The sequence below is a fragment of the Talaromyces amestolkiae genome, assembly GCF_001896365.1.
Source record: "Talaromyces amestolkiae strain CIB chromosome Unknown scaffold8.1, whole genome shotgun sequence".
In the NCBI taxonomy this organism is placed as follows: domain Eukaryota; kingdom Fungi; phylum Ascomycota; class Eurotiomycetes; order Eurotiales; family Trichocomaceae; genus Talaromyces; species Talaromyces amestolkiae.
Window position 1 is genome coordinate 697,537 of NW_024468044.1, and position 13,905 is coordinate 711,441.

General features: G+C 47.9%; 6 protein-coding genes across 6 annotated transcripts; 3 read left to right on the forward strand and 3 right to left on the reverse strand.

Moving 5' to 3' along the window:
• Window positions 1-690: 690 nt before the first annotated feature.
• BHQ10_004795 (uncharacterized protein) lies at window positions 691-2,685 on the reverse strand (the record flags this gene model as incomplete). The annotated part of the gene is made up of 4 exons (XM_040877199.1): window positions 691-1,489; window positions 1,753-1,838; window positions 2,298-2,493; window positions 2,609-2,685. The coding sequence occupies 4 exons, from the start codon at window positions 2,683-2,685 to the stop codon at window positions 691-693; spliced, it is 1,158 nt and encodes a 385-aa protein (XP_040733299.1).
• Window positions 2,686-3,066: 381 nt separating this feature from the next.
• BHQ10_004796 (uncharacterized protein) lies at window positions 3,067-4,001 on the forward strand (the record flags this gene model as incomplete). Its single annotated transcript, XM_040877200.1, has 5 exons — window positions 3,067-3,078; window positions 3,130-3,238; window positions 3,297-3,362; window positions 3,418-3,512; window positions 3,570-4,001. 5 exons carry the CDS (start codon window positions 3,067-3,069, stop codon window positions 3,999-4,001), a joined length of 714 nt encoding a protein of 237 aa, XP_040733300.1.
• A 164-nt stretch (window positions 4,002-4,165) lies between these two features.
• On the reverse strand, window positions 4,166-6,646 carry BHQ10_004797 (uncharacterized protein; the record flags this gene model as incomplete). The annotated part of the gene is made up of 3 exons (XM_040877201.1): window positions 4,166-6,033; window positions 6,093-6,546; window positions 6,599-6,646. The coding sequence occupies 3 exons, from the start codon at window positions 6,644-6,646 to the stop codon at window positions 4,166-4,168; spliced, it is 2,370 nt and encodes a 789-aa protein (XP_040733301.1).
• A 331-nt stretch (window positions 6,647-6,977) lies between these two features.
• On the forward strand, window positions 6,978-8,069 carry BHQ10_004798 (uncharacterized protein; the record flags this gene model as incomplete). Its single annotated transcript, XM_040877202.1, has 2 exons — window positions 6,978-7,258; window positions 7,316-8,069. The coding sequence occupies 2 exons, from the start codon at window positions 6,978-6,980 to the stop codon at window positions 8,067-8,069; spliced, it is 1,035 nt and encodes a 344-aa protein (XP_040733302.1).
• Window positions 8,070-8,364: 295 nt separating this feature from the next.
• On the reverse strand, window positions 8,365-9,516 carry BHQ10_004799 (uncharacterized protein; the record flags this gene model as incomplete). The annotated part of the gene is made up of 1 exon (XM_040877203.1): window positions 8,365-9,516. The coding sequence occupies one exon, from the start codon at window positions 9,514-9,516 to the stop codon at window positions 8,365-8,367; it is 1,152 nt and encodes a 383-aa protein (XP_040733303.1).
• A 2,899-nt stretch (window positions 9,517-12,415) lies between these two features.
• On the forward strand, window positions 12,416-12,818 carry BHQ10_004800 (uncharacterized protein; the record flags this gene model as incomplete). The annotated part of the gene is made up of 2 exons (XM_040877206.1): window positions 12,416-12,647; window positions 12,742-12,818. The coding sequence occupies 2 exons, from the start codon at window positions 12,416-12,418 to the stop codon at window positions 12,816-12,818; spliced, it is 309 nt and encodes a 102-aa protein (XP_040733304.1).
• Window positions 12,819-13,905: the final 1,087 nt, after the last annotated feature.

Here is a 13,905-nt window from a genome sequence, read left to right on the forward strand (position 1 = left end):
TACGTAATGATACGTAAGTTTACGTTATCTGTACTACGTATAATAAGTTACTCTATTAGACTTTGGAGCATTGTCCAACTGGGAAGTTGCAACTTGCAACTGTGTACACCCGGAGACAAAGATTGGCTGCATACGGTGGATAACCTCGCAGTGCACTGGCCTGAACATTGCCCCGACAGTCATTTAATCGGTTTGTCCGGTAACCCAGATGGTGTTCACCACACGGCTTCGAACCCTAGGTTCGGTGCATTGCCGGAGTACGGAGTACCGTATGGCTTCATGGCATGGACGACATATCAGCGCCCCGTCGCTAATCTTATCCTATGTCAAGATTCTTATCAGCCTGCAGCTCGGATTCCTCAGAAACCTGTTTAGGCCCTCAAGAAGCAGGTTACGGACCTAATGGTCAACAACTCTCTATCGTCCTTCGATCAGGGGGCACGTCCATGGTTAGGAGTTCTTTCAAGCCCGTTCGGTGTTCCACCTGATTTAAGCTCATCCAGCCTTGCCAGATACGGGAAGGTGATTGGGAGTGGATCCACACTCACAGACCATCCTCTATCATATCCACGAGATCATCAGTGCGCTTCTACATGCATGTATTATGTAGACAAGTCAAATCAGCCGCCTTTGTTCATATCACATCAGTTCTTTTATATGAAGGTAGTTACACTAATTGGTGACGAATTATCAGTCCGTGGCGCTCGCGAACAGATCCTTGACATCCTTCATATCAACAATATCGACAAACTTCGGCAGAATCCTCTGCAAGACAAAATCATTAACATCATCCTCATCATCCATCACTCCACTTCGCGGAATAATAACATGATAATCCAGATCTGCACCATGCCGAGCCGATCCCAGAATTGCGCCGACAGTCGTCAAGCCGCATAACACAACATGCCGGATACTTCGCGCACGCAAATACCCGAGAAGATCACTCGAGCCAAAGGAGCTAGTTTGGAACTTGGGCAAGAGGATCTCGTCGATGTGTGAGCCACCAAAGCCGCCTCCCTGCGGCCCCTGCGGGTAGAGAGCCTCGGGGATCGAGTATACCGGTGTTTCCGGGTTCTTCGCTTTCTCCGTCACGGTGAAGAGGCCTCTTTCCTGGAGTGATTTGACCCAGGATGATAGTTTGTTGTATGGCGAGATGAATGCATTGTTGTTATATCCATATGGAAGAACATGATGGATGATGAGCGGAATCCCGACGTAGGCTCCGCTCGCATTTTCCTTTGTTTCAGCTGGCGCTGTGCGTCGCTGATGGATGTCTTTGCGGAAGAGGTTGATTAATGATACTACTTCCTTGAGGTATTGCTCTCGTTTATCCGCAGGGAACCGTGCCAGGATCTCATTCTGGATATCCGAGAGTAGGAGGGCAGTGTAGCGTAGATCAACCTCAGTATGGAATGGTTTAGAGGTATTTGAGGAAGCCATGTCTGTAATCTTGGAGTCTGATAACTTGGTAAGCGTGATCGATGATTGTCTGGATACGGTTATCAGTATACTCGAGGTTAGGAGCCGTCCTATTTATTTTAAATTGACAAGCTACATGATCGTTAGACCGCTCATTGCTCAATTCCGAGCTGATTGACCATGCTTCGGACTGACGTATTTGCTATGTCGGGTATATACCACTGTCTCTCGTTGACCGCGCATGGTCTCCCGAGTTTGGAGTCAAGTCAAATTTGGCCTCAGAGCCATCAGGTCCAAAACCGTGATGGTACTCGGAGATAAGGACGCCCATACCTGATTTGGTCACTGCGGCCGAGGCCTCGGGCTTCTGGCGCCTTTACATGTAGCCTTTCTAGGTCGCAGATCCGAATGTTGATAGCCTGAAATGAGCATGTCACTGTTACTCCGAGTAATATTGGAAGAAAATAAAAGATAGTGAATGAGCATAATTTATTATACATTTTTCGAATAAATAAACAAGTCTTGAGAGTAAATCCAGTGCGCAAGACTTCAAACAACCCAAACGCCGTGAAATGCCGTAGTTTTCAATACACGTATGCAACGCAAGCAGGGCCGGTTTTCCGTTATCCTCGAAGAGACCTCTTCCGCTTCAGGCTCCGTATTCTCAATTATCTTCTAAGTCTAGGGAACAGACTGCCGAAAGCCCTTATTCATTCTTCTGAGCCGCGAATTTGTTCGGCTTGGGCTCGAGTAGTCCAACCTGTGCGTGCACAACAATCAGTCTCGTGGTCTAGCTTCGTATATTGCAGTCAAGCGATCCGTTTCCTTCTTTCCATCCTAAAAATCATCCGACACAGACTGAGAATTAATCGACGTACCATGCTCAGCAATCTCCACACAGATTCAGTTGGCTGCGCACCAACACCCAACCAATACTTGACTCGCGATCGATCGATGGAAATTTCCTTGAATGCCTTTGCGACTTTCGCTTCTTCCTCGGACAAGTTGGTTGGTTTTTGTGGTAGAGGATTGTAGGTTCCGACGACTTCGAGGGGTTTGGAGTCTCGTGCAGATCTGGATTCATTCAATTCGGTTAGATTGTGCATTTTTCATAGCCCACCATGCTGGGCAGAGCATGGATTCCGGTCCATGGCAGGTAATAGGATCGCGGAAGGTAGAAATTACATACCTGGCCTGCGCAACGACGATGTTGTAGAATGGCGAATGGCGCGGGCCAAATCGCGCAAATCGAATCTTGACAACCATTATGAAGTTTCAAGGCTGGACTTGACGATCGTGTTCAATGTGATAGGTGCAGCTTGAGGAGAGACACTTTTTAAGATGACCTCCGCGGAGAGGAACTTCTTCTGGGCTTCGGGGAAACGTTGATCCGCAGGTTGGGCCTTACCAGATTTGGCAGTCTGATATGCGGGCATGTGCTTAACGATGATGCAATGCCATCTTTCTTCTACTGAAGCTTCGTTTTTTTGATTAAGCTCGTCTAACCCCGACACGGAGTTGCTCTAAAACCCAGAAGTCTTCCCGTGCTGACGACAAGTATACATGTTTCGTACGACGACCCTCATCAAGCGGGCAACACATCATCTATTGAAAGTAAAATCTTATCAACTCCTAAGAACAGCCAGCATGTCGCTCAAGGTAAGCCCCTCCAGCTAAATATGTATGGAACCAACTTACAGTCACTACTAGGCAATCTCCTCCAAAGATGCCGCCGCCTTAGACAAGGATCTAATGGACGTGGGGGGTTTCTCACTAGACCAATTGATGGAACTGGCTGGTGTCTCTGTGTCGCAGGCTGGTATGTAATGTGGAGAAAGTGAGATTGTCATTGGTCTTTCACTAATGCGCAAATATAGTATATCGCTTCCACCCTATAAGTAAAGGCAAGAACGTTCTCGTCGTATGCGGTCCTGGGAATAATGGTTCGTACACTCATACAAAATTATGCTGTTCAACCCACTTACTTTCAGACAACAGGAGGGGATGGACTCGTCGCTGCACGCCATCTAGTACATTATGGCTACCAGCCATCCATTTACTACCCCAAGGAAGGCAAGAACGAACTTTACCAGGTAGGTGGAACATACTCACTTTCAGTGACATATGTGATAAAGCTAACAACTGAATAGCGCCTCAAAACCCAACTCCAAAACCTCAATGTCCCCTTTGTCCCCGACTTCACAGACGCTTTGAGATCCGCTGACCTGGTAGTCGACGGCATCTTCGGCTTCTCATTCCAAAAGCCTCTCAGAGAGCCTTTCCCATCCATCATAAGTCAAATGGAAGACACAAAAGTACCTGTCCTCAGCATCGATGCCCCCAGCTCATGGGACATTCAAGAAGGTCCGCCAAAGGAAGGGCCCGGCGCGAAGTTTATGCCGGGTGCGTTGATTAGTCTTACTGCGCCCAAACCATGCGTCAAATGGTATCAGGGTAGGCATTTTGTTGGAGGCAGGTTCTTGACCAAGGCGATTGCTGAGAAATATGATATTGATATTCCGGATTATCCGGGGGTGGATCAAATTATTGAGGTTGGCGTTAATGCCGATGAGAAGCTCTAGATTAAGGGGTGGGAAGTAAGCAACGTTTTGTCTGTACACCTACATATGATAGGTATAAATGATGGAGTAACCGGATATGCGTTGATGCAAGCTTAATGAACTATCTATGGCTGGCTTTTGGTCACAAATAGACTTGGTCTCTAAACATAATAACAGTCGATAAACTATCGCAAGGCATCCCGAATTTCTCCAATAACACCCTTCACACGAGGTTCACGGCCAGCACTAGAAGTTGATACCTTGCTTAAGATCTTCTCAAGCTCATAGATTTCCTTTGCAGCACTCTTCACTTCCTCGCCAGATGCGATGACAAGGGTTCCCAGCGCTACCAGACCGCGATAGACTGCTTCCGAGTCCTTTTCAGTAGTGAAGATCTTGGAGAGCTCTTCAATAATCTGAAGAGCACCCTCGGCAGATTCTGCGCTTTGGGCCCGTCCTTGTGCAGTGAAATAGACAGCATAGTTGATGTATAAGGTCGTAGCAGCAATCGTAACGTTCCGATTCGAAGGTGCGCCGACTGCTGTGGTAGCTGATGACACCATCCGAAGAATGTTATCAAACTTCGATGCAGCAAGATCGCCGCCTAAAGGAGTATCAAAGAGGTTCGCAAAGAATCGGATGGCAAGCATGGCATTATTGACACTGATGGGGCTCTGAAACGTTCCGCTTTGCTGAACCGCGTCGATAATGTCCTGTCCGTCAAATCGAATTTGAGCAGTCACAGGGGTTGCCGCTGCTAGAAGTCGGAGTAAGTCGAGGCCAGGAAGTCGATTTGCAGGTGGCCATTTGAGTGCCGCTTTCATAACCAACTGAATACCGGTCTCGATGTCAGCGGGATCCTTGGGAAACGAAGCTGTATTCTCTAGGTAATTGCAGAATCTCAAGAGCGCATCTAATTCGGGCGGATTGTAGGAATGTTCCTTGTTTCCTGAAGAGACAAGCTGTTCGTTCAGTTCCGTCAACTTCTTCACGATCACTTTGATATTCGCTGTCTTTATAGAGAGGTAGCTCTTCTGGGGAAGCACATTTTGACGCGTTTCTGGTATCGATGGGGGGTGTGGCGCAGCGGCTTCGCCTGGACGATATCGCCTCTCTTGACCCCAAGGATCGGAGCCGGGTGCTGCTTGCTGTGTGTCTGCTGTCTGACCGATGGTGGCGCCCTGTGTGTTCTGGGTTATGAAATTGGCTACTTGGTCCAGGTACCCAATTGGTAGCTCATTATCATTTATGAACTTCGTAGCAGCCTCGTACGGATTCTGGGACAAGTTGTACGGCAGCTTCAAAGGTGGCTTGCCATCCTCAATGTCTACATCAAAAACATAGTCATAATCTTGTCCAAGGTATTCAGTCTTTCTTCCGGAGCTACCTGCCGAGTCGACAACTGTACCAACCGCGATCCATTCCTGTGTTGCAGAGGACCAAGTATGAGCAGTAACGCTGCCGTTGTCTTCCTTGATCATCTGTACCTGACCGTCTTTGGTGCCGGATTTTTGTTTGAGAAACTCTGGTCCTGGCAGCTTCTCCTTGTTGATGTCACCCACTTGCTGTTGTGGGATCGCAGACTCCTTCACAGCGCTTTCGAATTGTTGGATAACCATGGGATCAGCCTGCCGGCTCGTGTCTTTGGTGAATATCCTAGCGACACGATCGCTTGCACCTGTGACAATATCCCCTGTCTCCTTACACACAGCAACGCTCCACACAGATATTGCGGGATGTGTGATTGTCTGAACACATTGGTTTCCTCTCCATATCCTGACAGTACGATCTTCGCCCGATGTCACGAGTTCGCCGGAGGGTATCGCTGCTATTGAGTAGATGAAGCTCTCATGGCCATGAAGCTCTCCGATAATATCTCCGTTCAGAGTAAAAAGCCGCGCGATTCCGTCGTTGCCGGCGGAGGCGAACTGGGCACCGGAAGGGTGACCGGCGGGTAGTCTGCATAGAGCTCGCACTACGTCTCGAGAGTCTTTGATTGTTTTCAACAGTTTTCCAGACGTGTTGAAAATTCGTATCATGCGATCAGCACAACCTGAAGGAGATGGTTAGATACGCTGAACGTGTTCAAATTTCTGTGGTCTAACAGCATACCTGTAATAACAGTGTTCTTGTCATAGGCTAGAACAGCCCATACGCTCCCTTGGTGGCCATCAAAGACAACATCAGTCTCCCAGTTGCCTATCCGCCACAGCCTGGCCGATGAATCCCAGCTTCCGCTGACCACCCATCCTCCTTCAGGGCAGACATCTATTGAACAAACGTTGTGACCATGGCCCAATAGCATGGCATCTGCATTATCATCAGAAGCTTTCGATGGCTGTCGAGCTTCTATTATGGTGTCTTGGCCACCAGAAAAGACGAGGCCTTCAGGATACTCGCTGGTGGGAGGATAGTATGCAACGGCATTGACGAAGGACGATCCATGAGAAGAAATAGTATAATCGTATGTCGGCGGTGGAGAAGAGACTTGCTTCCAGATACGAACGGTAGCATCTCGCGAGGCGGTCACGATCGATTTGGTGTTTGGAAAGGCCACAGCGCGCACCTGTTTTGATTAGTAAATGGGTAAGGATGCTGATAGACGTCGATAAGCTTACATCATCGCTGTGGCCTTCGAGAGAAGCGGATAGCTTGTATTCCGACATACAACAGACCTTGTATGTCCCGAAATATGATCAGGAGGAGGTTGAAGGAACTCAGAAGGGGAAGAAAAATTGCTTGCAAGTGAGGAAGTGCTAAAGGTGAGAGGAGAGTTGTTGACATTTGGCTATCAGCAGTGACGGCATGCGGGGAGCATATCACGTGCACCGTGCGGGACCGGGGAGCTCCATAGCTCCAAGCCTTCTCCAGAAGAAAAAAAGAACCAAGCTCCTTCACTCTTTACATCGCCTTTCCTCTACAGCCAGCCTCTCAAAGCAAGAAGAAAAGAAAGCCAAGCAAAGAAGGATTTTTCTGTGGACCTTTTGGAAAATCACAATGGAAGTCCTTCAGAGGCCCCCCTCAGCCAGCTCCTTCACACCCCTCGCAGAACATCAATCACGCACCCCCCAATCCTTCTATGGTGGCCCGCCAGTACTGCATTACCACAGCTCACGATGCAAAGTTGTCATTCTGGAGAGCGATCTCAGCGCTTCACCAGCGTTGAATACTCTCCGTGGGGGAGCAGCTGTCGTCAATGGATCGTCGGGAGCTGCCCATGAGTCGCAAGAAAGAAAAGACATTGTAATTGATGGAGTTGATGTATTTGTGACATCTGAGTAAGTCTCAATCTTTGAATACTCAAGAACTTGGAATTTGTCACTGACGAACTACAGCAAATTCCTCCTATACCGGCCCGAAGCGAATTCTGGCATCGCCTTACCCTATCCAGTCATCTCGCTCCACGCAATCCAACGACTCCGTCTACCAGACACACCCGAAGACGAAGCGGAGGTGCAAGGACTCTACATGCAAATTGCCAACCCAACGCCTGCCGACGGAATGGGCGCCGAAGAAGATGAAGAAGAAGACAGCATCACGCTGACTCTTGTCCCTACATCCGTGACCGAGTCCGCTACCTCTGCCCTCGGCTCATATTCAGCGGGTACCGAAACGGCTGCTCTCATAGCTGAGGAAATGGCAGCTGAGCAAGGAAACACAGAAATCAAACCGGAAGAGACTGCAACACAGGCCCTATACGCAGCCGTATCCGCCTGCTCAAACTTACACCCAGACCCTGTCGTGCCTGGCGAAGAAGGTGACGAAGACTATGATGGCAACTACGAAGACTCGACTGAACAGCCGGGATTTGGGGGAACATTGCAAGCTGCTGGGTTGGTCATACCGGGTGCTTCTGATGGTGGACTACCGCCTCCGGTCGATGGTAGTTCGGGTTGGATCACTGCCGAAAACATGCATGAGTATTTTGACGAGGAGGGTAATTGGATAGCTGATTCGGAGCCTCCTACCCTACCAGGCTTGGGCCCGGGAGCTGGTAATGTGCATACTCGAAATGATGACGATCAAGTCGATAATGGTAACGGAGAAGAGAATGGGGACGAAGAGACGAAATGGCGAAGGACTGACTGAAATTTTGGAACCTGCGGTCGTATAGCTGGTAATATTAAACTTTACAAGAGCTCTGACCAAACCACCGAATTTGACAATCTAGCAAACATATTAAACCCTGACATTAAAGAGCTTTCCTGAAATTTGATCGCTATTTGTGATTTCTCGCTACTTGAAGGTATCAACCGCCTGAAACAAAAGATGGAGTGACCAGGCAGTATAAAAGCACAACAATCAAAACAGACGCCATATCTACATACATTGGTATCTTGAATCATACTTACACATTACACATACATCATCCATGTCCATGCTTTTATTCCTTCAAGAACCCATCTCGGTCGTACAGACTTCCCGGAGTTGCTGCCACGCTGGCATAACCCCTTACCTTACTGTTAGGTGTCTGCATTGCTGTGCTCCGTTTGGGTGCAACTTCGTCCGGACTGTCGCTGTTGTTGTTTCGATCACCAACCTCAGAGGTTATAATACTGCTGCTCGGTGGCACTTGGCGAATGGTCAGCAGCTTTTGATTCTCCACAATGGCATTCAAGTTCTCCTCGACTGTGCCTTCAGAGTCAATTCTTTCAAGGATTTTGAATGGAAGGTTCTTCTGTCGGACTGCGGGTGATATCACGATGTCGTCCTCACTAGCATCTTCCCAAATAGTTAAACTGTCGTTACTTATCGCTGAATTGCGCTTGCTTGGAGGTGTCCTGATACTCCTGTCGCTATGCTGGATGAAACTTGTATTTCGACCCATGCGTCGATATGATCGTGAATCTTCGTCACATGCTTCACTATTCATGCGACGAAGAAGAGTGATTGACTTCCGAACATCTTTCGTCGGAGATGCGGCGAGAGTCTGTGATCTGTTAACACCTCTTTTGGTCGGAGACTCGCTACCTGGCGATACATCGTAGGAAGTGTCAATAGTCAAAGACGGAGGTTCTGTCGTTCTCTGCTGTCGATCCGGTTGGTTTCGTGGTCCTTTTGGTGTAGCTCGTCGAGGACTACCTGTTGAAGCGTTTGCTGGAAATTTGGGCGAAGAGCTAGAGAACTCATCGGAACGAGGAAGAGACCATAATGGCTCATGCCTCTCTGGTGAGGGTGTGGTGAGAAGCTGGCCTTCGTCTGGAGATCGTGAGAAAATATTGTTAGGAATCATCACTCGGTTTTCTGAGGTAAAGACGTCATCACCAGACTCCGTTCCAGAGCGTGCGCGCTTTCTAGAAGACCGTGGGCGAGGAATACGCGAGTTTGTATCAGGAGAGGACTCGCTGAGGTGCGTGGACTCTTCCTTAATGGAGCCCGTAGATCGATGGCGACTATGTCTAAGATGTTGCTTCTCTGGAGAACCGGGACGGGCAACACTTCCCTTTGCTGTTGGGGATTGATTTGATTGTCGTCCTTGTGTTGGCTTGACTAAATCCTTTTCTAGATCCAAAACCTCCTCTGGCTCTTCCGGCATCGGTGAGAAAGCAGGACCGCTGAATGTAATTGGTGGGTGTATGGAAATTCGCACGCAGTTCTGTCTTCTATGACCCTTTTTCACGCTGTGAGCAGATTTCATAGCGGAAGTCAACGGGTTCTTTCCAAGGCTTTCCCTGGACCCTCTTGGACTGGGGGCTTGAGTGGACTTGGGGCGATCACACAGACTTTGACTGAAAATCATACTCGGGTCTTCTTTGCTTTGGGACTTCTCATACATGGAATACCTTTCTTGTCGATGGCTCTGAGAACCAAATTCCTGGCGAGAATACAAGCCCTGTCCTGAATGGAAGTATGCGTTGGGACTATTGCCTGATAAGCTACTCACGGGCCTGCTACCAGTGCGACATGTTGACGAAGAAGACGACAGAACAGTTTCGCTGCGGCGTGGTAATCGACTGGCCCAATCTGGAGGTTGAGGTGATATTTCTCGGGTAGTTAAACTTCGTCGAGGTGATGGATCTCCTCTACCAGACTCCATCGATATGGACGTGAGATGCGCAGTTGATGATGATAATCTCTGAGAATGTGTTGTTCTGTGAGATGCACAATCTCGAGCCACACTTCCTCCAATCACAATATCGTAAGGGCTAAAGGGTGTGAAAGTAGGACATGGAGGCAAAGAGGGCGAGTAGTTGAAGTCGTGATCAACCGAAATTGACCTACGCATATTATCATCCAAGATTGAGCTATTAGCCGTCTCGAGACTCAACGAAGACATGCCCATTAAAGAGTCTTCTCTCGGAAACTGATATGATTGTACCACATTCAGTGGTGTTGGTGGCATAGGCATATCCGGCACGCTTCCAGCGGTTTGAGCTGTGATACTCCCATTGCGAACCCTAGTATGATTCTGGTCAAAATAAGTGGGATGGCCTCCAGAGACGGAAGAGAGTCTTTGCTCCGACTGAAGGAGTGGCCAGGCAGTGGATCCTGGCCGGCTGCTGTACATTTCAAGCTGGAGTATATCATCCCTTTCCCTTTCTGGTGTGTTGCGTGGTGTAATCTCTGTGGGAAGCTCTGAGAAACCTGCGATTGCTGATTTTGGCTCTTTCTCTTTAGCATCAGGATAAACTGGAGAAACAATTTTTTGTGGCCCTGGCTGTAGATTGGGCAGCGGTCCCATGCGAATAGGCTTTTGGCTACTTCGTCCTAGCGAGAGACTTTTTGATAGAGATTTTGAGATTGACCGTCGTATTGACTTGGACTTTTCCTTCTTTAGCGGTGGTGGTGCCATGTTCGGCTGAGACGGTGGTCTTTGAAATGTCTCTTGTGACCCAAGCTGTGCCCATTCGTGGCGTGTTCCGTACGGATAGGTTGGCAAGGGTGAGGTGAGGGGAGAAACTGTCACGAAGCTGCTACAAGCTTGTTCTTGCTGTGACGCGCTATGATGAGCTTGCGCTACTGCCAGTGATAAACGATCTTTTCGCGTCCTCCACCAAACTGCTACCCCGAGAATCGCGCCGACTATGAGCAAGGCCGAGCATCCCACCGACACCGCGATCACAACCGATAGGGTGAGCATTGTCGAAGCGTTGTATAATTTCTGATTTCATCAAACCATCAAATTAAAAGCGCAAGTAGCACTCCAGCAGCGGTGTACCGGTATCTGCGATACGTCCTCTTGCATGCAGACGGGTTGACAAAACGACGGCATGAGTGAAGCAAATTCAAGACATGGGCAACATACAGATGATGCCCAGAACAAACTTGCCGGAGACTTGTCTTCTCATTGTTTTGGGACGAGTGGTCTGTGGTTATGGTCGTGGAATGCAGACTAGCCAAGTTGTCAAAACGCGAAGAATGTACTTATGCTGGCCTGATACCAGAGAACGCACGCACTTCCTGCCTATCCTAGATGACTTGGTTGACGATCGTGTCTTTAAACAGGGAACACCAATAACTTAGCCCATATTTTTGTCATGCAAATACACGTATTTCATGATTCAAGCTGGCTGGTAGTCCGTGCAAACCCATGTTGAAGAGCTTTGTTTATACCTGGAATGTGAGTCGGAAAATTGTAGAGCTTCGGCCTTTTCATGATAGATGAATTGATAGCTAGAATGGGAGCTATTCATTGTATCATTACGTCTCTGACTTGGATGGGTCGGGTGCTGGAGTTGTGACGTCCGTCCGAAGGAGGAAAGAAGGGATGGCACAAGTCAGCCGCCAACACGTGATACTCTTATGCATTCAAGCATGGGGCACACACAAGACCGTGTACTTCTATAGACTTATTTAAATCTTCTTTTCCTCGTACGAAATTTCTTCGCGTTGTGTCCTAGATTAGATATAAGACTTCTGCGAGAAATCACAGCTTATTGATACCGCCTCGTTGGGGGAAACCCACTCAAATATCATAAAATTGTGTATAATTGTGTATATATCTTTTCTCTAATAATATACTCTGATATTAAGCGTTGATACTACTTCCAACGTTGAAGGTTATAACTGTAGCTCTCTACATACCTTCCTAATTAGGAAACTCTTCGAACATGCTCGGTTGGGGCTAAGGGAGCTGCGTACTTTGGTGAGTAGCTACACCACAACGAAAATTTCATACTCCTTGAAGTATCGCTACTTGATCCTCAGGAATAGCTTAAGTACCTAAATAACTAATTTATAAATTTTCTTACGACTAGTTCGGGTTATGACGACCTTGTCAAGTACTGTTTTCAATTAGCTTCTCTACTGAGACGTCACACCTTGTAGATCTATAGAGTAATGGTACTTCGACATGGAGCTACTTACATATTTTTGATAGTCGTGCAGTATGGGTAACATAGTGTGCCTGTTCTGAGTCCCTTTGTTCATAGATGTCGGACATGTCACTTATGTTTGCCCTAGGGAGTCTCACATACGGCTACTCTTCAAGCATCATGGCCACCACTCTCGGGCAACCTCCCTTTTTCACCTACTTCGCTTGGGACAGCTCCTCCAATGCAGCTCAATTGGAAGGCGCTATGAATGGCTTATTCCAGGCCGGTGGTCCAGACACTCCAGCAGCAAGTGCCGCTGTACTCTTCCTATTCCAGCATATCGCTTCAATGTTGCTTTTCCGCCTCCTGCGATTTTACCTCACTGCGAGCTTCATCTTCGTATTGTCCAGAGGTATGTCAAGTGACCCCTTTCGTCCTTACCTCCTCCATTTATACTACGTGGCTTTGTTGATTTTCGTTCCAGACCCGACAACGTTCTTTGGAAGACATTGCTAAGTTGTTTGACAACTCTGTTGAGCCCGCTAATGTCAAGGCCGTTACTAAGCAGATCGAAGTTGTCTAATCAGGGCGGCGATTGTGGATCAATTGTGAAGACGAGAAACAGAAGGGTATTCAACCTTTCGACGGTGATTTTGCGAGAAGATCTCATCGCTGAGCCCACAAAGAAGTATAAGTGCCTAGGTCTAGTTGACCAGAAAAGCAACTCGGAGCAAATAATTCCACGATTAAGCCCATATGGCCAGTGTATCTACTCCAATGAACTCTATTTCCCCCACAAAGGAAAGATGTCATGTAAGCGTGTCATACAGTCTGGCACTCCGAATACGACATTATGATCTCTGGATATCTAAGGCATAGTGCAAATGCAGACTCGAAGTTTTTTTGTCAATTTTGATTCATGCACCGACATCAACGCCATTGAGTGCAATGAGTCGAGCCCTGACGGGAGAGGGTCTATATGGAGTTTTGGGTTCGTCTAAAAGCGCCCACCTAAAATCGAGAATTACTCCACTTAGCCCCCCTCATCATGTCATAGCCCAACCCTCTACAGACCAAATCAGCGTCATGTTGCGAATCATGTAAATAGAAATAGAGTGCGACCAGTCTTAGGTGTACGTATCTAGCATTAGTGTGCCCCCCCCGGCAGAATTGAGCATTGCACGCTTTTGGCCTCAAGTGACTTTCATCCTTAGTTGTTTCCTCCGGGGTACTCCGTACACAGAATTGGGGAGTCCAGAAGCACTCTAGAAAGGAAAGGGGAAAAAAGAAAAGAGACATCCTGCAAATTACTCACCGGTATTAGTCGTGGCTGAATATTAAATGACTGATTCTTGACCTTCTGGTACTGATGGAGCACATGACCAGTCATTGGGGATGTTAGTGTGGGATGAGATGGCGGCGTTGTGATAGCTGTCAATGGCTCCATGCAGCTTAGGGATAGCGCGGATTCAGATGTTTGAGAATAATCGGTGTAATCAGTCATGTACTCCAAATTTCCATTGGATAATGGTAGATGGTCAACGGAACCGACATGATGGATCATGGCTGTGTTGGACGAAAAGTCAAGTCGCGGGGTCATCGCCCACGCACAATGCAAGAACAACATCGCGGTTTATCCGACGGAAAATCGTCACTTGTCAGGAACGGCA